The sequence below is a fragment of the Phyllostomus discolor genome, chromosome 5 (assembly GCF_004126475.2).
Source record: "Phyllostomus discolor isolate MPI-MPIP mPhyDis1 chromosome 5, mPhyDis1.pri.v3, whole genome shotgun sequence".
NCBI lineage: Eukaryota > Metazoa > Chordata > Mammalia > Chiroptera > Phyllostomidae > Phyllostomus > Phyllostomus discolor.
In genome coordinates, this window is record NC_040907.2 from 31150317 (window position 1) to 31173000 (window position 22684).

At 39.1% G+C, this 22684-nt stretch overlaps 1 protein-coding gene across 3 annotated transcripts in view; it reads right to left on the reverse strand.

Moving 5' to 3' along the window:
* The window catches only part of TESK2 (testis associated actin remodelling kinase 2), a 117121-nt gene that overhangs the window by 87045 nt on the left and 7392 nt on the right, over nt 1–22684 (reverse strand). For 2 of the 3 annotated variants that reach the window (XM_028513820.2, XM_036025962.1), the window contains exon 2: nt 2125–2435. In XM_028513820.2, the coding sequence (XP_028369621.1) occupies nt 2125–2346 (222 nt within the window). In that variant the 5' untranslated portion in view covers nt 2347–2435. Of the gene's footprint in view, nt 1–2124; nt 2436–22684 lie in introns of those variants that run through there. The other variant, XM_036025964.1, reaches the window with a different exon arrangement.

A 22684-nucleotide genomic window follows, 5' to 3' on the forward strand; every position in this document is an offset into this window, starting at 1 on the left:
GGTTGCCTCTCTCGAACCCCCTACTGGGGGCCCAATCTGGCCCACAAGCCAGGCCTGTGACGTGACCAAGACTCAAACCAGCAAACCCTTAGTTCACAGGTTGGCACTCAACCCACTGAGCCATATGAGCCAGAGCAAGGAATGAAATTTTGATATGTGCTACTACATGGATAAAATTTGAGGATGTTCTACTAAGTGAAATAAGCTGGACACAAAAAGACAAATGCTGAATGTTTCACTAATATGAAGTACCTAGAAATAGGCAACTTCATGGAGACAGAAAGTAGAATAGAGTTAACAGGGGCTGGGAGTAGGGGCACATAGGGAGTTACTGCTTAATGGGTACAAAATTTCTGTTTGGGATGATAAAAAGTTTCTGAAAACAGATACACACAGCATTGTAAATGTAGTTAATGCCACTGAACTGTATACAAGGTTGAAATGGTAAATTTATGTTACATACATTTTACCATATTAAAAAGAAAGAGAACCCTGGCTGGTGTACTCAGGCTAGACTGAGAACCAAAGGGTCATTGGTTCAATTCCCAGTCAGGGCACATGCCTGGGTTGTGGACCAGGTCCCCAGTGGGGGGTGCGTAAGAGGCAACCACACACTGATGCTTCTCTCCCTCTCTTTCTCTCTCCCTTGACCTCTGTCTAAAAATTAATAAAATCTTTTTAAAAATAAACATAAATCAAAAACAAAAAGAGAGAAAGAAAACAGAAGAAAAAGAATAGGAAATGGAAATGGTGGGTGGAGATAACTCTGTGGAGGTGTTTTGGTCCAAAAGAAAATAAGACAACTGGGAGTGTAGCAACAAGGAATGATTTTCTCCACTTTAAAAAAGATTGTTTCAAGGTGAAAAAAGTAACAGAATGTTTATATGCTGGTAAAGATCATTTAATAGAGAGTGAAATATAATGTAGGAAAGGGGAGAATTTCTTGGGTAATAACTTTGAGTAGTCAAATTAAAATAGGACATACCATACATATAGAAGAATGGCTTAGACTGGGGCATGGATAGTTCATCCATATTGACAAATACAAAGGCCAAGTAAGAGGGTAGAGATGTGGGTTAGTAGCCATATGTGGTGGTGGGAGGCTGTGGAAGTTGTCTTCAGCTTGCTTCAGTTTTCCCAGTCTATTAGGAAGCAAGCTCATCACTGAGACAGAGGACCAGAGAAGTTCTGGGAGTTTGATGACAGGAGAAAAGGTATGAAATAATCTTCTGTGAGAGTAAATGAACTTGGGAAATATGATTGCTTGGGAGAATTAAAGGCTGAATTTTATTAAAAGTAATCAAGCAAAAACTGTATTATCAGGGTATGTATGTGTGTATACAGGTACAGCAGAAGTAAGGCCTATTTGAGTGTGGTTGGTAGGGTAATAATATGGGTGTAATAATTTATAGTTTTAATTCAAACATTTCACCTAAAATGGCATGTGGTATGCTTGAGTGTGATATTGTTATGTTACAGAATTACATGCTTATGATTTTGTAATAAAAGTTTATAATAAAAAGGGGGTGCTGTTTGTGCCAGACCCTGTTTTTATATATGTATATAAGATGTGTTTATAATGTATGCATAAGCACAGAAAAGGGTCATACATACAGCTGTTAATAGCACTAATTTTAGAGAGATACATATGAGTAGGGAGGAGGAGAAAGGGAAGAGACTGCTATATTATTTGGATTTTTAAACAGCATGTATTATTTTATAGTTAAAATAATAAGATATCTGCCCTGGCTGGTATGGATCAGTGAATTGAGTGCCAGCCTACAAACCAAAGGGTCACCCATTCAATTCCCAGTCAGGGCACATGCCTGGGTTGCAGGCCAGGTCCCCAACAAGGGCACATGAGAGGCAACCGCACATTGAAGTTTCTCTTCCTCTCTTTCTCCCTCCCTTCCCCTCTCTAAAATAAATAAATAAAATCTTTAAAATAATAAGATATCTCACAAGTTAATAAATAGCTTGAGGAGATGGTTTAGATTAGAACACTGCTCGAGATCCAGGGCACTGACTAGGCAAAGCCTATGTCCTAATGAAACACGGCTATCAATTCTGCAGTGAAGCTGACCATCGACAAGACAATATGAGAAAAGCTGAGGCATCACTCACCTTGAACACTTCAGAGAAGAAGCCAGAGCCAATTTTTTCACAGGTGAAGTCATCTAAACGTGTCAGTCTGGAAAAAGCACTTATAAGAGCTCGATATGAAGATGGCCAAACTCTTCCCACCTGGGTCACATTACCATCACTTCCACCACCTCCATCAAAATCTTCAAGACGCTCCACACGTGGAGGAAATCCTGCAATTGAATTCCGTTTGCTCCGATCCATAGTTGCAACAATCACTTTTTTCTTCTTTTAAGAAGGAACTCCACACATGATAAATTTTTGTTGAGTTTTGCTTCTCTTCCGGTTTGATGCTAAATAACAGATCAAAAAGATACTTCATTAAAACCATTAATGTATACATACATACATACAAACCAGTGAACTATCAATATAAAAATATTTCCTCTTTCACATTCTAGTTCCTAGTTTTCAGATCTAAAAAATACTTTATATATTTATCTTAAAAAAGCACTGATATATTTAAAGCTCAAGATGTAGTCAGTCTTGTACTCATGTTAAACATGAGTACAATAAAATGAAGATCACCAATTACATTCTAAAAGACAAAGTAACAGTGATAATCTCTCTCATTCAATGAGCACCCACTACCTGGGAAACACAGTGTAAAAGCCAAAAATGTCATGTCATTTGATTCTCAAATAATCCATGATCTAAGGATTATTACATTCATTTCACAGAGCAGTCAAGTAATCATATAGGCATCAAAAAATAAAGGTAACATTGTAATGCAAGACGGTCTAATTCAAAAGCCTGTGCTAATACTAACACCCTGCATAGCCTCACATAATTTTCTCTTCATTTGAAAAGTTAAATCCAAATCTATAAAACAAAGATGACAAAGATTTTATACTATAAAATTATATAATTTTAAAAGAAGAAAACTATATGCAAAAGCAACTTAAAAATACAGTATCGATTAAACAGCATAGTCCAGTAGAAGTGACTATAGAAAGCTCCACACTATCTGGTATGATAGTGTGAGACAGTGATAAATAAGAATAAAAACACAAGCCTACTTTTTCTTTTAGCTTATCTCTCCCTACTTCTATGTTTTGTCCATGAGAATTGATTTTAAGGGTCTTATGCAAAATACAACAATGTGACTCTTCAATGGTGAAATGCTTTCATGAATTTGGCAAATACATAACCCAGACCACCCGTAGCACCTCCAACCAGGGAGAATAATGGCAGGGCTCCCAGGGCCATCCTTACTATGTGACCCTGACTCTCAAGCAATAGTTGGTGCCACTCTACCCAATATAAACCAATCACAGCTCCTTTTCTAGCAATTGGAATTGCAATTAACATATTCCGATCACAGTCTGGCTGCTTTCTAAAAAGGAAGAACCATGTCAACTCAGTAGTATTGGCCATGGCCACTTTCTACCATGCAGACTAGATGGTAGAAAAAGCCAAGAGACTGAGGCCAAGATGCAAAGAAAAAAACAACAGACAAAGAGAGAACTTGATTTTCCTAATGTCCCTGATTCCTGAGGCCCAACTGCATCCTGGCATAAAATAATTTTTCAAATGAAGATATCTATGTATCTTCAAAAAGAAATTATATTTGCTTAAGCTAGTTTCATCAGAACTTTAACAGAAAAAAAATAATCTGAGTTCCCAAAGAATGAAACCATTAAGTACGACTATTAAACCTCTGCCAAAAGTGGCAACAGATCACTAGATCGAAAATTTAGGATTATGAGCCCTGGCCAGATAGTTCAGTTGGTTAGAGCATCATCCCAATACGCCAGTGTTTCAGATTCAATCCCTAGTCAGGGCACATTTAAGAATCAACCAATGAATGCATAAATAAGTGGAACAACAAGTCATTCATTCTCTCATATTCTCTCATATTCTCTCTCTCTCTCCCCACCCCCATAAACCAGTAAATAAAATTGTTACAGTTTTACAGCCAATAGAGACCATAAAATTGTAGCCATTCAGCCCTGGCTGGCGTAGTTCAGTGGATTGAGCGCGGGCTGGGAACCAAAGTGTCCCAGGTTCGATTCCCAGCTAGGGTACATGCCTGGGTTGCAGACCATAACCCCCAGCAACCGCACACTGATGTTTCTCTCTCTCTCTCTCTCTCTCTCTCTCTCTCCCTCCCTCTCCCTCCCTTCCCTCCCTAAAAATAAAAAAAAAAAGTAAAATCTTTAAAAAAAAATTGTAGTCATTCATTTTATATTTGAGTAAACATAAGGCCCAGAAAGATGGAATAATTTGTCCATAACTATAAACTATTTACTAACAAAGCTAGACTTAAAATCAAGGGTAATACATTTCGAAAAGAATTTCTATTGATCACCTGCTTCAAAACTACCCAAAGATCTTGTTTAAAACCAAGATGCTTGGGTCTCAACCTTGGCCTCCTAAGTCAGAATCTCTTGGAGACTTGGAAATTTTAACAAGCTCCCCAGTTATTCTTATGTATACTAAGAGTCAAAGATCCTCTATAGCAGGGAAGGGAAATAGTAATAGCTTTTTTTTTTTTTAAGGAATTTTACAAGCATTTTCTCATTTATTCCTCAAAATATACCACCAAGGGGTGATCCCCATTTTACAGAAAAAGAAATATAAGCTCAGGAGGTTACACAGCTGGCTAAGGATACACAGCTGGTAGAACCAGAATCGGAACCAAGGTCCATTCAGCACCAAAGCTCAAACTTTTCCCACATCATTACTTAGTTCAGTGTTTTTCCACTATAACAGTTATAAAGAGACAAGCCAGTCATCTGGATAGAGGACTAGGGCTTGAGTGCAGAGGAAGGCCAAGCTAACTGTAATTTGGAAAGAGAAAAGAAAAGAAGCTTAACTTTAGAAAAATAAAATACAAGATATTGAAGTTAAAACAATATATCAAACATAAGTGACTGCTAAATTAACTAAACAATTAGATAGGCTTGCCATCTATTGGCAAAACCTATAAATTTTTTTTAGATAAATTTCATTTTGAATGAAATACATTGTTAACCTCCACAGAGATCTCAAGAATAGAATCTGCCCTGGGGTTGACAGACTCCATCCTCTATAGTCCCGTCTAAGGCCTGGAAGACAGAATTGTTCATTGCAGCTCAATAAGTTGGTTTTATTTTCTCAGGTAGGTGAGAGGAGGTAAGAAGCTGATCATTCCAACTATGCTGATTTAGGTGGAGTCTGTAACAACTTTCACCACAGCACAAAAGACTGAAATTTTGGGTATTTTTGTTTTGATTCAAATAAATAGCTTTGTGTCTTGGTTAGCAGCACTTTTCAAAAGGGGCAAAGTATTTTTTAAAAGGTGTATGCTTGCAGAAACTCTTGCTTATAAGCACAGGAGCCCTGAACAAGGCTATTCATTCCATTTTAACAATGTATGTAATAAGAAAGGGGGGAAAGATAATCAATAGGCCCAATACATAAATTGTAGCACATTTTTTCAATGAAATAAAGAGTATTTATAATGAATAAACTATATCTAGCAATGCGGATGTATTTCAAAAGCCTATTAAGGACTTCCAGTCAAGATGGTGGCATATGCAGACATGGCTCGCCTCTTTGCACAACCACAACAAAATTACAACTAAAATACAGGACACCCATCACTCAAAACTGGCAGATACCAAGTTGAATGAAAGTCTGACAACTATGGAATTAAAGAAACCACATCCACTCAGACTGGTAGGCGGGGCACAGATACAGAATAGGCTGATCACACATCCATGTATGGTGGATAAAAATTTGGGAGGGATATCTTGGGAGCAAGGAGTCCCAGCCCCACCCCAGGCCCTCCAGCCTAGGGTTCCAGTGCCAGGAACATAAGTTTCCACAACTTCTGGCTGCAAAAACCAGTAAGTACTAAGTTGCTGGAAGACACTTCTGGAGCCCCAAGCAGTTCCTCTCAAAAAACCCACACATGGATTCACCTACTCAGACTCACTCCCTCTGGGCTCCAGCACCAGAGTGGCAGCTTAATGGGAGGCTGAGGTGTCTGGCATCAAGGTGAGCAGAAGCTACTGTCCCTTTTCTGGGCCCTCCCCCTACAAATGCAGCAGACTGGTGCCGTATCTAAGATTCCATCAACCTGGCTAACACAGTTTGATCTGTCTTACAGATTCCCAAGACTCCATCCTACCCAACTTACCAGCCCACCCAAGCTGCTTTTCCATATGAATGGCTGGTCTTGGCTCTTGCTTCACAACTTCCTAAATCCTTTTAAATAAGTAGCAGCTGGCCTCAGTGAGCCACAAGCCCAGAACTAGCAGCCTAGGTTCACAACTTGGCTTCTCCTGGAAATCTCCAGGCCCAGCACAAGTAGCAGCCAACTCAGATTGCTTTATCACTCTGGCAGGGCAGCCCCAGGTAAAACACAGGTGAAGGCTGATCTTGGCCAGCACTGTCCACGAAACCCCAGGGCCAGTGGCTCACTGAGGCCAGTGCACCCAGTGGACAGATACAGACCACGTCATAGCATGGCCACCCTGCTCCTGCAAAGCTGATCTTCCCTAGAGGGTGGATGTTGGAGGTAAATGGTCATAGCCAATCCTTGCAGCTGACTGACCTGGGTAAATCCCTCCCATTGATCTGCCAACAGCAACCAAAGCTCAACTACAAGAGGAGAGTGTACTCAGCCCACATGAAGAGCACACCTTGAGTACCCAGCCTGGGTGATAGGGGAGGCTGTGCCACTGGACACTACAGGACATCTACTACATTAGGCCACACTACCAAAACAAGTAGTCGAAGTAGCTGTACCTAATACATAGAAACAAACACAGGGAGGCTGACAAAATGAGGAGACAAAAAACATGACCCAAACGAAAGAACAAATCAAAACTCAAAAAAAACCCCCAAAAAACTAAACAAAATGGAGATAAGCAATCTATCACATGCAGTTCAAAACACTGGTTAGAAGGATGTTCGAGGAACTTAGTGAGGACCTTAACAGCATAAAAAACACTCAGTCAGAAACACTAATTGAAATAAAGAACAATGTACAGGGAAGCAACAGTAGAGAAGATGAAGCCAAAAATCAAACCAATGATTTCCAACATAAGGAAGCAAAAAACAACCATGCAGAACAACAAGAAGAAAAGAGAAGCCAAAAAAAAAAAAAAAAAAAAGATAGTATAAGCAGCCTGTGGGACAACTTTAAGCAATCCAGTATTCACTTCAGAGGGGTGCCAGAAGAAAAAAAGCAAGAAACTGGAAATCTGTTTAAAAAAAAAAAAGAAAGAAAGACAACTTCCCTAATTTGGTGGAGGAAATAGATATGCAAATCCAGGAAGCACAGAAAGTCCCAAACAAGATGGATGCAAACAGGTCCATCTCAAGACACATCATAATTAAAATGCCAAAGGTTAAAGATAAAGAGATGGGAGGCAGAATGTGGGAGAATGAGTGAAAGGAGAGGGGATTAGGAAGTACAAATAGGTAGTTACAGAATAGCATCCCATGGGGATGTAAAGTATAGTATAGGAAAGGGAGTAGCCAAAGAACTTACATGAATGAACCATGGACATGAACAAAGATGGAGGGATTGCCTGAGGGAGTGAGTGGTGCTGGGTGGAGGGAGCAAAGGGGGAAATATCAGGACAACTGTAATAGCATAATCAATAAAATATAATTTTTTTAAAGCCTATTGAGCAGGGAAAGGAAGCAAGTTTCACTTAGTGGTATCATTAAAATTTTAAAAACCCGCAGGACCATCCCTACAGTATACCATTTTAATAAAAAGTGCCCTGGCAGGTGTGGGTCAGTGGATTGAGCACCAGCCTGCAAACCGAGAGGTCATTGGTTCAATTCCCAGTCAAGGCACGTGCCTGGGTTGCCGGCCAGGTCCCCAGTTGGGGATGTGTGAGAGGTAACTGATCAATATATCTGTCACACATTGATATTTCTCTCCCTCTCTTTCTCCCTCCCCTCCCCTCTCTCTGCAAGTAAATAAATATAATCTAAAACAAAACTATAAAAAAATAAAAAGTGTATTTTTTAAAACATACAAAATAGCCCTGGCTGGTGTGGCTCAGTATTGAGCACCAGCCTGTGAACCAAAAGGTCATCTGTTTGATTCCCAGTCAGGCACATGCCTGGGCTGCTGGCCAGGTCCCCAGTTGGGGGCATGCAAGAGACAACCAATAGATGTATATCTTTCACATCAACGTTTCTCTCCCTCTCTTTCTCCCTCCCTTCCCCTTGTTATTTACAATAGTCAAGTGCTGGAAACAGCCTAAGTGCCCATCAGTAAATGAGTAGATCAAAAAATTGTGGTACGTTTACGCAATGCAATACTACCCAGCAGAAAGAAAGAAGGAACTCCTACCTTTCATGGCAGCATGGATGGAACTGGAGAATATTATGCTAAATGAAATAAGCCAGTTGATGAAAGACACATATCTTATGATCTCACCTATAGGAGGAATCTAATGAAATACACTAATGAGCACAATAGAGCCAGAAACAGAAACATGGAACATTCTGACAGCGAGCAGAGGGTAGGAGGGAGAGGGATAATGGCAGAAAGAAGGGGAAGGAACTAGTCAAAGAACACGTATGAATGACTCATGGACATGGACAACAGTGTGGGGACTGACAATGGGATAGGGGGTTGGACTGGGCGGAGGAGGGCAAAGGGGGAAAAGTTACAACTGTAATAGAACAACAATAAAATATTTAAATTTCTGGAAAATATTTTTTAAATGAATAAATAAAAATCTTTTTTAAAAATACAAAATAATATATATTATAGAGGCAGGATAGCATATTGATTCAAGGTACAGCCCCTGGAGCAATCCAGGTTCAAATCCTTGCTTTCTATATATAATATAGATATATGAGCACAAACCAAGATTAGAACAACAACAATTTACAGCCAGAATAACACCCAGAACTGACAGAGAATTTATCTGAATGGAAGTCGGACAGCCAAGAAGTTGAAGTAGACCCGTTCATCCAGACCGGTAGGAGGGGCTGAAAGGAGGAGCGAGCTCAGGTTGCAGCACGTGGAGATTGGGGAGAACTGGGCGCATAAGGCAACTGGGAGCGCGTAAGCCTTCCGGGTCCCAGCGGTGGACCCTGAGTACACCAGCGGCGGCTGGCAGACCCAGTGAGGCGGCATTGTGGACCAGGGCAGAGCGCGCAACCCAGGATCCCAGAAAAGGGACTGAGATCCCAGGAGAACGAAGCTACCACCATTGTTCCCTCCTGCTCCCATCCCCACCCCCACCCCCACCCCCACATACAACGTCACAATCTAGCGACTGGGGTGCCCAGCCACAGTGAACACTTAAGGCTCCGCCCCTCACCGGAACAAGGGCAACCAGACCGGGGAAAAAAAAAAAAGGAGAGAGAGACATGTCTCAACAGAAGAACAGATCAGTCCCCCAGGACTCATCCTTTTGAGCAACCAAGAAATAGCCAATCTATCAGATGCACAGTTCAAAACATTGGTCATCAGGAAGCTCACAGAATTGATTGATTTTGGGCTCAAGTTAGATGAAAAAAATGCAGGTTACCATAAAAGAGATGAAGGAAGATGCACAGAGAACCAATAGTGAAGAAAAGGAAACTGGGACTCAAAACAATAGAGTGGACCAGAAGGAAGAAAAAAACAACCAAGCAGGAGAGAATGAAGAAATAAGAATTCAAAAAAACGAGGAGAAGCTTAGGAACCTCCAGGATATCTTTAAACGTTCCAACATCCGAATTATAGGGGTACCAGAAGGGGAAGAGGAAAAGCAACAAATTGAACATGTATTTGAACAAATAATAAAGGAGAACTTCCCCACTCTGGCAAAGGAAATAGACTTCCAAGAAATCCAGGAAGCTCAGAGAGCCCCAAAGAAGTTGGACCCAAGAAGCAACACACCAAGGCACATCATAATTACATTAGCCCAGGTAAAAATGAAGGAGAGAATCCTAGAAGCAGCAAGAGATAAGGGGACAGTCACCTACAAAGGAGTTCCCATCAGACTGTCAGCTGATTTCTCAAAAGAGACCTTACAGGCGAGAAGGGACTGGAAAGAAATATTCCAAGTCATGAAAGACAAGGACCTACATCCCAGATTGCTCTATCCAGCAAAGCTCTCATTTAGAATGGAAAGGCAGATCAAGTGCTTCTCAGATAAGGTCAAGTTCAAGGAGTTCATCATCACCAAGCCTTTATTTTATGAAATGTTAAAGGGACTTATCTAAGAAAAGAAGATACAGAAAAAACATGTATAGTAAAAGGACAGCAAACTCACAATTATTAACAACCACACCTAAAACAAAACCAAAAGAAACTAAGCAAACAACTAGAACAGGAACAGAACCATAGAAATGGAGATCACATGGAGGGTTAGCAACAGGGGAGTGGGAGGAGAAGAGAGGGGGAAAAGGTACAGAGAATAAGTAGCATAGAATGTAGGTTGAAAATAGATAGGGGGAAGGTAAGAATAGTATGGGAAATGTAGAAGCTAAAGAAATTATAAGTATGACACATGGACATGACTAAAAGGGGGGATATGGGTGGGAGAGGGTGTACAGGGTGGAGGAGAGTGAAGGGGGGGGAAATGGGACAACTGTAATAGCAAAATCAATAAAATATATTTTTATATATATATATATATATATATATATGGCTAAATGAACCTGGTCAAGTTATTTTAAAACCTCTCTACACCTCCAGTTGTCCATCTGTAAAAGGGAAATAAAAACAGTACCTACATTATAACATTTTATATGTATTAATTTATTTAATCCTCACAACAACTATATGTCTAAAAACATGAATTAGAAAAATGAACAGTAAACTCATAGTAGTAGTTAGCTTGGTGGGAAAAAAGAGAAATGAGATAAGAAAGGGAAACAAAGACTTCATCTATAGCACTAATATTTTGGTTCCTTTTACTAAAAAAAAAAAACCCTACAGAAAACAACACAAAATGATAAATTCACTATTTTTTTTCTTTTTCTGTCCTCACTCAAGGACATCTTTTCATTGCTTTTAGAGACAGGAGAAGGGAGAGAGGAAGGGAGAAAGAGACATATCAATGTGTGAGAGAAGCATTGATCTGCCACATACCCCAGCCCAGGGATTGTATGCGTCCTGATGGGGGATCGAACCACACACCAAGTATGCACTCTGACCAGGAATCCAACCTGCAGCCCTTCAGTCCACAGGATGACGCTCCAACCAACTGAGCCATGCTGGCCAGGTGCTTGCTAATTTTGTTTCATTAACTAATATTTGTTAGTTCTGGGTGGTATTATTTTGCACTATTTTCTATATTTATTTTTTTAATTAAAAAGAAATCTTTAACAGTTAAAGTTTTTGTTTTTGTTTTAATCTATTGCCAATACAACAGCCATGCAGTATGATTAGGTCAAAAACCTGAAAATAGTCTGGCAAACAAATAGCATCCCAATGTGCAAGCCAAGTCTCTAGATTCTCAAACTTTTATTTGCAATAGTTCCACTATAGTTTTTGGTCCAAGTATTTACCTCTTAGGCCAAAACCCAAAAAAGCCTTGAGTTTTCAACTTCACAGAAGTATTTTTGGATAGCCTATGTCCACAAGCTTAAAATATGAAAGCACTCATGTCAAACACTGATTGATATTTAGTTGTAGTACCCCTGTTACATGCTAAAGTAATACTGATTATGAAATAGTTGAAATGAGTGGTAAAAAGTGCAATCTCCTCATAGGAGTAAGAAATTTATTAATCCATTTTGTAGAAGAGCTAAGTATGGGAAAACTTCAAACTCTGCCTTCTGCTACCTTGGCCAGCATACTAAAAAACCACATTTTAAATAAAATCAACCATGAAATAAAGGGCTCTCAATTTAATCTCACAAATTTTATTAAGATTTTTGTAAAGAGTTTATTTATTTATTTTTAGAGAGAGGAGAAGGGAAGGAAAAAGCGAGAAAGAGAAACATCAATGTGCAAGAGATACATGGATTGGTTGTCTCTTGGTTGCCTCTCACATGCCCCCAATTGGGGACCACGCCTGAAACCCAGGCATGTGCCCTGACTGGGAGTCAAACCAGCAACCTTTTGGTTCTGAGGCCAGAAGTCAATCCACTGAGCCATACCAGCCAGGGCTAATCTGACAAATTGTAATTAGTCATAAAAGACAGCAAAAGTGTGTGTAGGAACACTAAAACTACATCCTATTTTATTTGTTTATTAATTTTAGAGAGAGAGAAAGAGATAAAGATGGATTTGTTGTTTACACTTATTTATGCATTCATTAGTTGATTCTTTTTTTTTTAAGATTTTATTTATTTATTTTTAGAGAGGGGAAGGGAAGGAAAAAAAGAGAGAAACAGCAATGTGTGGTTGCCTCTCACGTGGCTCCCACTGGGGACCTGGCCTGTAAACCAGGCACATGCCCTGACTGTGAATCAAACCAGCAACTCTTTGGTTTGCAGCCTGCACTCAACCCATTGAGCTATGCCAGCCAGGGCTCACTAGTTGATTCTTATATGTGCTCTGACAGAGGATCAAACTTGCAACCTTGGCATATCACGACAATTTTCTAACCAACTGAGCTACCCAGCCAGGACACAAAATCCCATTTTAAATCTGAAAATGGTCAATTTTAAAATCAGAAAATAGGAGTTCCAATGGCACAATTGGTTAGCACGCAGTATTTATAAAATCAGAAAATACATTCATTATAAAGTATAAGATTTTATAATGTTTTCAGCCTCTGGACTACCTCTCTTGGTTTTATTTACTGAATATTTATTACCTTATAGTACCCCTTTAAGTATACATTTTTGGGGAAACAAAGACAACTACAATTGCTGTCACATTTACTAGAAAGATTGAATGACTTTTAAAAATTCAGGTTTCCCTCTAAAGAGGTTACTTGATTCAAGAAACTACACTTTGTTGATCAAGAACAATTAATTTTAAGCTTGTAAAAACCTGTAATTCTTAAATGAAAACTGATGATACTGTGATGCTTCACTAAAAATATTTCAGTTAGTGTCCCGGTGGTTCTCATGTGAAATTTATGGGGCAGAGAGTTCCAGGAAGGAGTTAATGCCACAATGGCAGGAGTGTGCAGTGGGTACATTTTAGTACACAGGCGCCAAGGAAGCTCAATATCCTCCAATACATGAAACAGTCCAGTACAACAAAGAATTGTCCTGCCCTAAATGCCAATGATGCCCCTGTTGAGAAAACTGGTTGGAAAAGTTTAAACAGTTTTGTTCTTAACCTAGGAAATAGCCTTTAGTAGTCTTTCGAAAGTGCCAAAACTGCACTAACCAGTGTGGCTCTGTTGGTGCGAGCATTGTCTCATGCACCCAAGGATCAAGGGGTCTATCCTCAGTCAGGGCACATGCCCAGGCTGCAAGTTCAATCCCTGGGCGGGGTGTGTGATAGAAGGTGCCCTGTTGATGTTTCTCTCTTGCATGGACATTCCTCTCTCTGTCTCCCTTCCTCTCTCTCTAAAAGCAATGAAAAAATGTCCTCAGGTGAGGATAAAAAAAAAAATCCCAAAATTATGTTGCTTACCAGGACACAAACCTTTTTTTTTGTAATTATGTTCTCAATTTCAATATTTATAAACCTGGAAGTTCAAAACTATTTTTCTTTTCTATACAGGCAGGTTTACCTTTTCAAAGGCTAATCTCACTTATATTGGGACTGATTTATTTTTCACAAAGAATATACAATTAAAAGCTTTGAATGGGGAAAGTAATTTGAAAGCTATCAATAAAAAAGTTAGTGATTTATCCTATACCTAATGTTATATTTTACCTTTCCAAAGTAGGAATTCTACAAATCATTTTCTGGGGAATCAAGGAAACTTTTTTAGGATTCCCAGTTAGACCATACTCCCGTCTGATATATTTCTTGAAATAATAACTGCAGTCACCATTTACTACAAGCCATGCATTCTCCCAAGTGTTTTGTGTATGCTTTCTCTAATCTTTATGACAACCTTACAAGGTAGATATTATTCTCTAATTTATATTTTTTGTCCCCATCTGAGTATATGTTTATTGATTTTAAAGAGAGAGGAAGTGGGAGGGAGAGAGAAAGAGAGAAACATCAATGTGTTGTTCCACTTATTTATGCATTCATTGGTTGCTTCTTGTATGTGCCCTAGGTGGGAATCAAACCCACAACCTTAGCACATTGGGGTGATGCTGTACAAACTGAACTACCCAGCCAGGGCAATCATCTCCAATTTAAAAAGGAAAAAATTAAGACCCTGAGAGATTAAAAGATTTGTCCAAATTCAAACAACTGATGACAGACTCAGGATTGAAAGCCAGTAATTTTAAATCCAAACCCTTCCCACTATGGATGTCTCCTCCAAAAACATAGCTAAATTTCTGTGAAAAAAAAAGTTATATATTAGCTAATTAGAACACTACTATTATTCCCCATCCTACCTAACAGCAGAGACTAAAGAGTATACAGATGACAGCTCCACCAGCCCCTGGAGCAAAAAGCCTTCAGTCATCCAATAACATTCCACAGACATAAAAGTTAGTATTGCTTTAAACAGATTGCCTATAGAATGGATGCCAAGCTGACAGGGCAGATATTCCAACTCCCAATCATTCCTTCTTTTCCATTCTAATGTACAGTATTTGTGTTTCTCTTTTTCATTTCACAGGAACATTTCACAGTAGATGAAACTTCACTGTAGTGTAGATGCAAATAAAATTCTGCAACGCTGCAACATGTAGCAGGATACGGCAAAGCCTTAGCCAGCAACCAGACATTTTCAGTACATATCCAAATATGGAATCATGTGTGCGCAAAGTTGGTAATGAAGTTCCAAAGTGAGTAAAAAGGATTTCTGAGAATTCAGTGGACTTTTACACCCTAGGTATAAAGAGTAGAAAAAGAGTGCAAATATAATAGCCTAATCATATTTTGTTTTCTTTCTATAATCATAAAAAAATCCCTGATTCAAAATTAAACAAGGATTTGTTATGGATAAGATATAGCCCAGAAAAGGAATATTGACAAATACAATAGCTATGCATATCAAGACCAACCACATGGCAAATCTACATAACGGGTCTGTTTAGCTGCTATCCTTTCTATGGACCAACATAGCAAATACAGACACATTTCAGAATGACTGCCTAATTCAAAAATAAAAGCAATACTGCTGAACCTGCCTTCCTGCTGTGAAATAATGAGTTGCAGTTTTCATTCAAACCAAAGGCAATCTAACATAAAAACTGGCATCCCTATTTAATTAGCCATGCATATACACAATGGCATATATTAGTGACAGACAGATCAAAAGCTAGTTCTTAAAACTGTATTCTCTCTTTTAGATAAGAATCTTCTATTTCCTATTATAACTACAATCCACCAGGCCCTAGACCATGACATAAAGCAAACTTAGGCTGAAAGCTATAAAGGCCTTGGGAGGTTAACTAGTCCAGTCTTTTGGCCAATTCAGAAACCCCCCTCTATTAATGGACTCAAATGTTAACTGGGTTCCCACTAGGTACAAGGCATTATGATAGGTGGTATGTTTACTAAGCATTTACTATAATCCACACACTTTTCCAATTCTTTATATTTAATATTCATAAAAGCCCTATAAAATAGAATATTATATGTTTTACAAATGTGGAAAAAAGCATGAAGGAATTAGTTAACTTGTCTAAGCTCTCTCAGCCAAGAAGTGGTAGAGTCAGTATTCAGATCCAGGCACTATATTCTTTATTTTTTCTTTAGATTTTTTAATTTATTTTATTTTTTACAGAGGGAAAAGGAGAGAAACATCAATGTGTGGTTGCATCTTGCAAGCCCCCCACCAGGAAACTGGCCCACAAACCAGGCAGGTGCCCTAGGCTGGGAATCGAACCTGCAGCCCTTTGATTTGCAGGCCAGCACTCAACCACTAAGCCACACCAGCCAGGGCCAGGCACTGTACTCTTAATCACTACACTAAGACAGTACTGCCTCTGTAGGAGAAGGACATAGAAAACCAAATGGAAAATGATTCCACCCTCCAGGGACTTAATCTCACAGGGAAGACACGTATATCTATGAATACAAGTCAGTGTGATAATTGCTAATGACAGATTATAAGTAAAAGGAGGCCTTCATTAAGGCACTGGCAGTAAGGACAGGCAACTAGGAAAGGAGATAAGTGACTTTAAAAAGATGAGCAAATGGATGTAGTAGATACATGAAGTACCTAGGATGACTCTCAGTTTAACTAGAATCCTTCCCATGTTTCTGGTTTGAGTGATTGGGGAAATGACTAGGTATTCACCAGAAGGAACAGATTTGTGAAGAATGTAAATTCTTTGCTGATCTTCTGAGTTTGAAGTGCCTGAAAGAAAAAGTCTGACAATTTGTAGGAAGCAGTTGGGAGACACCACACTGAAACTCAGGAGAAAGAACTAGACTGGAGGTGCAGACTTGAAAGCCATTAGTACTTACACATATTCTAAAATTTCCCAAAGTAGAGAATATGAATAATGGGTAATATTTACTGAGATGCTACTATATACCAAAGCCCAGTCTCCTCCACTATGTCCTTAGGTGAAATTACATAAGACGCCAACAGAGCCCTGGCCAAGCAGCTCAGTTGACTGGAACATTGTCCCAATAGACCAGGGTTTCAGGTCCAATTCTCTCTCTCTCCCCCCTCCTCCCTTTCCTCTCTCTCTAAATTGAACAAATAAAAAAAAAATTTTTAAGGCCAAGGGAGCATCAACATACACAGGATGAAAAAGAAACAACAGAGGTAGGAATAGAGGAAGAGAAAGTATGTCACACAAACCAAATGTGAAAACAACAAATATATCAACTACCACAAAGTGGCCAAATAATGTGAAGAAAAGTGTACACTGCCACGAAATAAGCAAATAATGTGAAGAAAAGTATCCACTGGATTGCATATTACGGAGGCCAGAATCAGTTCAGCCTACTATACTACTATACTTACTACACAACAAATAGCTCACTAATATTCCAGCAACCATTCTATTATTGGAAAGTTTTGAATGTTACAAAGCTTAAGCATAGTACTGTGTTCAAATCCTGACTCTGCAGGAGAATTAAGAGTTGTAACAATTAAATAAGTATATTTGATTGGATCCTGATTTGAACAAATAGTTATAAAAGACAACTGGGGAAATCTTAACAAGGATTACTATTAGAGTAATTATTAATTTTATTAAATATGATAATAATATTAAGATTATATCAGAGTTATCTGGACATGCACCTAGAAATAGAGGTTAAATATAATGTTTGTATATGCATTAAAATATATCAGAAAAAATAAATGTAGCAAATTTTATAAAATGTTAGTAATTGGGTTAGTAATGTTATATATGGGTGTTTGTTACATTTTTCTAATAACAAAAACAAAAACAGTCTTCAGAAAAGAAAATGTTAACTTTTTGTCAATAAAAATAGTAGACAACAAAAAAGCATAGAGTTCAAAAACACTAATACTAGAAATGGAAAAACCAGCTGGTCTCATGTTGTATGTACAAGTACTTGTTGCTTGGAATGAAAATTTCTAATGGAGCAGTATATACATATTCAAAAAATGCTGCATTTCAAACAGCTTAAATGGAAGAGCAGATGACATACCATGGCTAACTGCTAGATAATCCAAAAAGGATATAGTGATGACAAAGATACTGATATTGAAACAGAAACATGGATAAAATTTTATGAAAAAAGAGCAGAGGTGGGAGAAAACAATTTTTCTAAAATAATATATTGTTATATATTATTTCTTTTAAATATTTTTATTTATTCCTTTTTAGAGAGAGAGGAAGGGAAGGAGAGAGGAAGAGAAACATCAATGTGTGGTTGCCTCTCACGTGCCCCCTACTAGGGACCTGGCCCACATCCCAGGCGTGTGCCCTGACTGGGAATCGAACCTGCCATCCTTTGGTTCATAGACCCGTGATCAATCCACTGAGCTACACCAGCCAGGGCTGGCTGGTGTGGCTCAATGGTTGAGTGCCGGCCTGTGAACCAGAGTCACCGGTTCAATTCCCAGTCTAGGGCACATGCCTGGGTTGTAGGCCAAGTCCCCAGTGGGGGGCATGTGAGAGGCAACCACACATTGATATTTCTCTCCTTCTCTTTCTCCCTCCCTTCCCCTCTGTCTAAAAATTATAATGTGTGTGTGTGTGTGTGTGTATGTGTGTGTGTCTAAAATTAAACAAGACAGATTTTTTAAAATCCTGATTCCAGCCCTGGCTGATGTAGCTCAGTGGATTGAGTGTAGGCTGCAAACCGAAGGGTCACCAGTTTGATTCCCAGTCAAGGCACACACCTGGGTTGGGGTTCAGGTCTCCAGTGGGAGTCACATGAGAGGCAACCACACACTGATGTTTTTTTCCCCTCTCTTTCTCCCTCCCTTCCCCTCTCTCTAAAAATAAATAAAATAAGCCCTGACTGGCATAGCTCAGTGAATTGAGTGTGGGTTGTGAACCAAAGTGTCGCAGGTTCGATTCCCAGTCAGGGTACATGCCTGGGTTGCAGGCCATGAGCCCCAGCAACCACACATTGATGTTTCTCTCTCTCTCTCGCTCTCTCTCTCTCTCCCTCCCTTCCCTCTCTAGAAATAAATAAATAAAAATCTTTTAAAAAAATAAATAAAACCTTTGAAAAAATTCTGATTCCAACTTAATACCTAAATAATTTCGAACATGTCACTTACCTTCTCCCCTTATCTATAAAATAGAGATAAATATTAACTATGCCTCATTGTGTTATTGTAAGAATTAACTGAGAACATACTAAGGAATTAAAGGATAAGAAGGCATATATGAAGCACCAGGACTTCCAGCCAAGATGGAGGCATAGGTAGATACACTTTGCCTTCTTGCACAACCAAAAGGACAACAACAAATTTAAAAACAAAAAATAACCAGAACTGCCAGAAAATCAAACTGTATGGAAGTCTGACAACCAAGGAATTAGAGAAGAACCATTCATCCAGACCGGTAGGAAGGGTGGGAGATAGGCAGCCAGGAAAGAGAGGACTTGTGGCAAGGCAGTGGCTGGAGGACCAGACAGTCACACATTTGCATGCAAATAAACTGGGAGAAACAATTAGGGAGTGAGACAGACCATACAACCCAGGGTTCCAGTGCAGGGAAACAAAGCCTCAAAACTTCTGACTGTAAAAACATGTAGGGATTGCCGTGGCAGCAGGAGAAACTCCCAGACTCATAAGAGAGTTTGTTGGAGAGATCCACAGGTTCCTAGAACATACACAAAACCACCCACCCAGGAATCAGCACCAGAACGGCCCAATTTGCTTGTGGATAGCAGAGGAAGTGACTAAAAGATGGCGGAAACTTAAGCAACTGGCATGTTCCCTCTGGGACGCCTCCCCCACATACAGTACCACAACACAGAGACATGGGTTGCCCCACCCTGGTGAATACCTATGGCTCCGCCCCTTACTATATAACAGGTGCACCTAGACAAAAAAATATGGCCCAAATAAAAGAACAGATCAAAGCTCCAAAAATAGAACTAAGCAATGCAGAGACAGCCAACCTATCAGATGCAGAGTTCAAAACATTGGTAATCAGGATGCCCACAGAAATGGTTTAGTATGGTCACGAAATAGAGGAAGAAGTAAAGCTATGAAAAGTGAAATAAAGGAAAATGTACAGGGAACCAACAGTGAAGGGAAAGAACCCAGGACTCAAATCAATGATCTGGAGCAGAAGGAAGAAGTAAACATTCAACCAAAACAGAATGAAACAACAAGAATTCAAAAATAAGGAGAGGCTTAGGAACCTCTGGGACACTTTCAACGTTCCAACATCTGAATCATAAAGGTGCCAGAAGGAGAAGAGGAAGAACAAGAAATGAAAACTTGTTTGAAAAAATAATGAAGAACTTCCCTAATCTGGCAGAGGAAATAGACTTCCAGGAAGTTCTGACAGTCTCAAAGAAGTTGGACTCAAGGAAGCACACACCGAGGCACATCACAAGATTAAAGAGAAGAGAATCTTAACAGCAGCAAGATATAAGGAGACAGTTACCTACAAAGAAGTGCCCATAAGACTATCAGCTGATTTCTCAAAAGAAACCTTGCAAGCAAGAAGAGGAAAGAAGTATTCAAAGTCTTGAAAGGCAAGGACCTACATCCAAGATTACTTTACCCAGCAAACCTATCATTTAGAATGGAAAGGCAAATAAAGTGCTTCCCAGACAAGGTTCAGTTGAAGGAGTTCATAATCACCAAGCCCTTACTGTATCAAATGTTAAAAGGACTTATCTAAGAAAAAGAAGATCAAAAATATGAACAGCAAAATGACAACAAACTTACAACTATCAACAACCAAACCTTAGAAAGAAAAAAACAAAAACTAGAAAAGGAACAGAATCACAGAAATGGAGATCACAGGGAGGGTTATCAGTGGGGAGTAGGATAGGTACAGGGAATAAGAAGCATAAATGAGCCCTGGCTGGCGTAGCTCAGTGGATTGAGCACAGGCTGTGAACCAAAGCATCACAGGTTCGATTCCCAGTCAGAGCACATGTCTGGGTTGTAGGCCACAGCCCCCAGCAACCGCACATTGATGTTTCTCTCTCTCTTTTTCTCCCTCCCTTCCCTCTCTAAAAATAAATAAATAAATCTTAAAAAAAAAAAAAATACCAAGCATTTAAAAAAAAAAAAGAAGAAGCATAAATGGTAGGTACAAAATAGACAGGGTGGCTAGGGCCGGAGGAGGGTTGTGGCTAAGAATAGTATGGGAAATGGAGAAAACAAAGAACTTATATGTACGACCCTTTGTGGACATGAACTAAGGTGGGGGAATGCTGGTGGGAGGGGTGGTACAGGGCATAGGGGAATAAAGGGGAGAAAAAAATGGGACAACTGTAATAGCACAATCAATAAAACATATTTTTAAAAAAGCACCAGACAGGGTGCCTGACACACAGTAACCATTTAATTAATGAGTTCCCCTTCCTCTCCTTTCCCTACCTCACCCTTAATCCTAGTTCTGGATACTGAAAGTATACAACAAATTAAGGCTGGATTTTTTTTCTTGTTTATGATAGCTTTTCAGTTACTTTGTCTTCTCCAGTGCAAAAATACATGCATCTTTCAGGTTTCCCAGGGAACATGGCATCAAAATCTCCCCGGTTACCTTCATCAAAGTTTAGCCTTAATTACCCTCCAAATTGTCAAAGCCCCTCTCAAACACAATAGCAGAAAATGTATACAATATTATGTATATGATCTAACTGGGACAGAATTGAGTGGGACCATTATTTCTCTTATTGGACATAAAAAAAACATTGTGACCTTCTAAGTACACTAAGTGTATCTATAACTTTGTGTGCTGAAACATGAAACTTGACACTAAAGGGGTGTCAAATTCATTTTAACCAGGGGCCACATCAGCCTCGTGGTTGCCTTCAAAGGGCTGAATGTAATTTTAAGACTGTATAAATGTAACTACTCCTTAACAGTTAAGCGAGAGCTCAGCGCTGCCACCAGGTAGAAACAAGGTGCTGGGTCGGATAAAACAAAGTGGAGGGCCAGATTCGGCCCACAGGCCTTGTGTTTGCCACCTGTGAATATTGGACCTCTTTGAATAAGCTTAGATACTAAAGTACTAGGGGGATGTATGAATTTTCAGGATAATGTTTCTTTGGATAAATTTTCCTATTTGATTTCAAGAAGACCTGAACATGGCCACTAAGATCAGATAGGCAACTCACCTCTTTTTCTGATATAGTAAGTTAGAAGGCTGTACCAGAGAGTGTGGAAAAAAGAAATTGAGAGGAAAGAGGAAGTTAGGTTCCTCGGATTAGGGTAGGCTGTTCTAGAGTTCATATTACAAAGGTCAAAGAACGAATCTGATAAAAGGGAAAACAAAATAATAATATGAACTTATCAAAAAATATTTTAATTCAAACTTCTTTCTCTGATGTATTATTTCCACTAAACAGAATATGTTACAGCTATTAAAAATGACCATTATAATAAGCACACAAAGATAAATGCACAAGAATATTAACTTGCATGTTGTAACAGAAAAAAACTGGAAACAATCCAAATGTTCATCAATTGCACACCCATATAATTTAACATTATAGTCATTAAAGGAATGAGATAAATTCTATACATACTAACTGAAAGATGTCCAAATTTCACTGTTAAGTAACAACGACAAGTTGCAAAAAATAGAATGTATAGTGTGATCTTTTATTTTTTAAAATATAATACTAGTAAACATTAGTATATGCCTAGAAAACAATGCAGAGGAATACATATAGTACTAAGCTGTCATCTTGGTGGAGGAAGTGATTATATGAAACACTCATTTTTTATGGAATACATTTTTGTGCGTTTGTTTTTAACAATGATCACACATTATTTTTGTTTAAAAAGTAAAGATTTGAAAGGTTAGAACTGCCCTAGTTGGTGTGGCTCAGTGGATTGATTGCTGGCCTACAAACCAAAACATTGCCGGTTTGGTTTCTGGTGAGGGCGCATGCCTGGGATGTAGGTCCAGGTCCCCTGTTGGGGGCATGCAAGGGGCATCTGATAGATGTATCTCTCACACATCAATG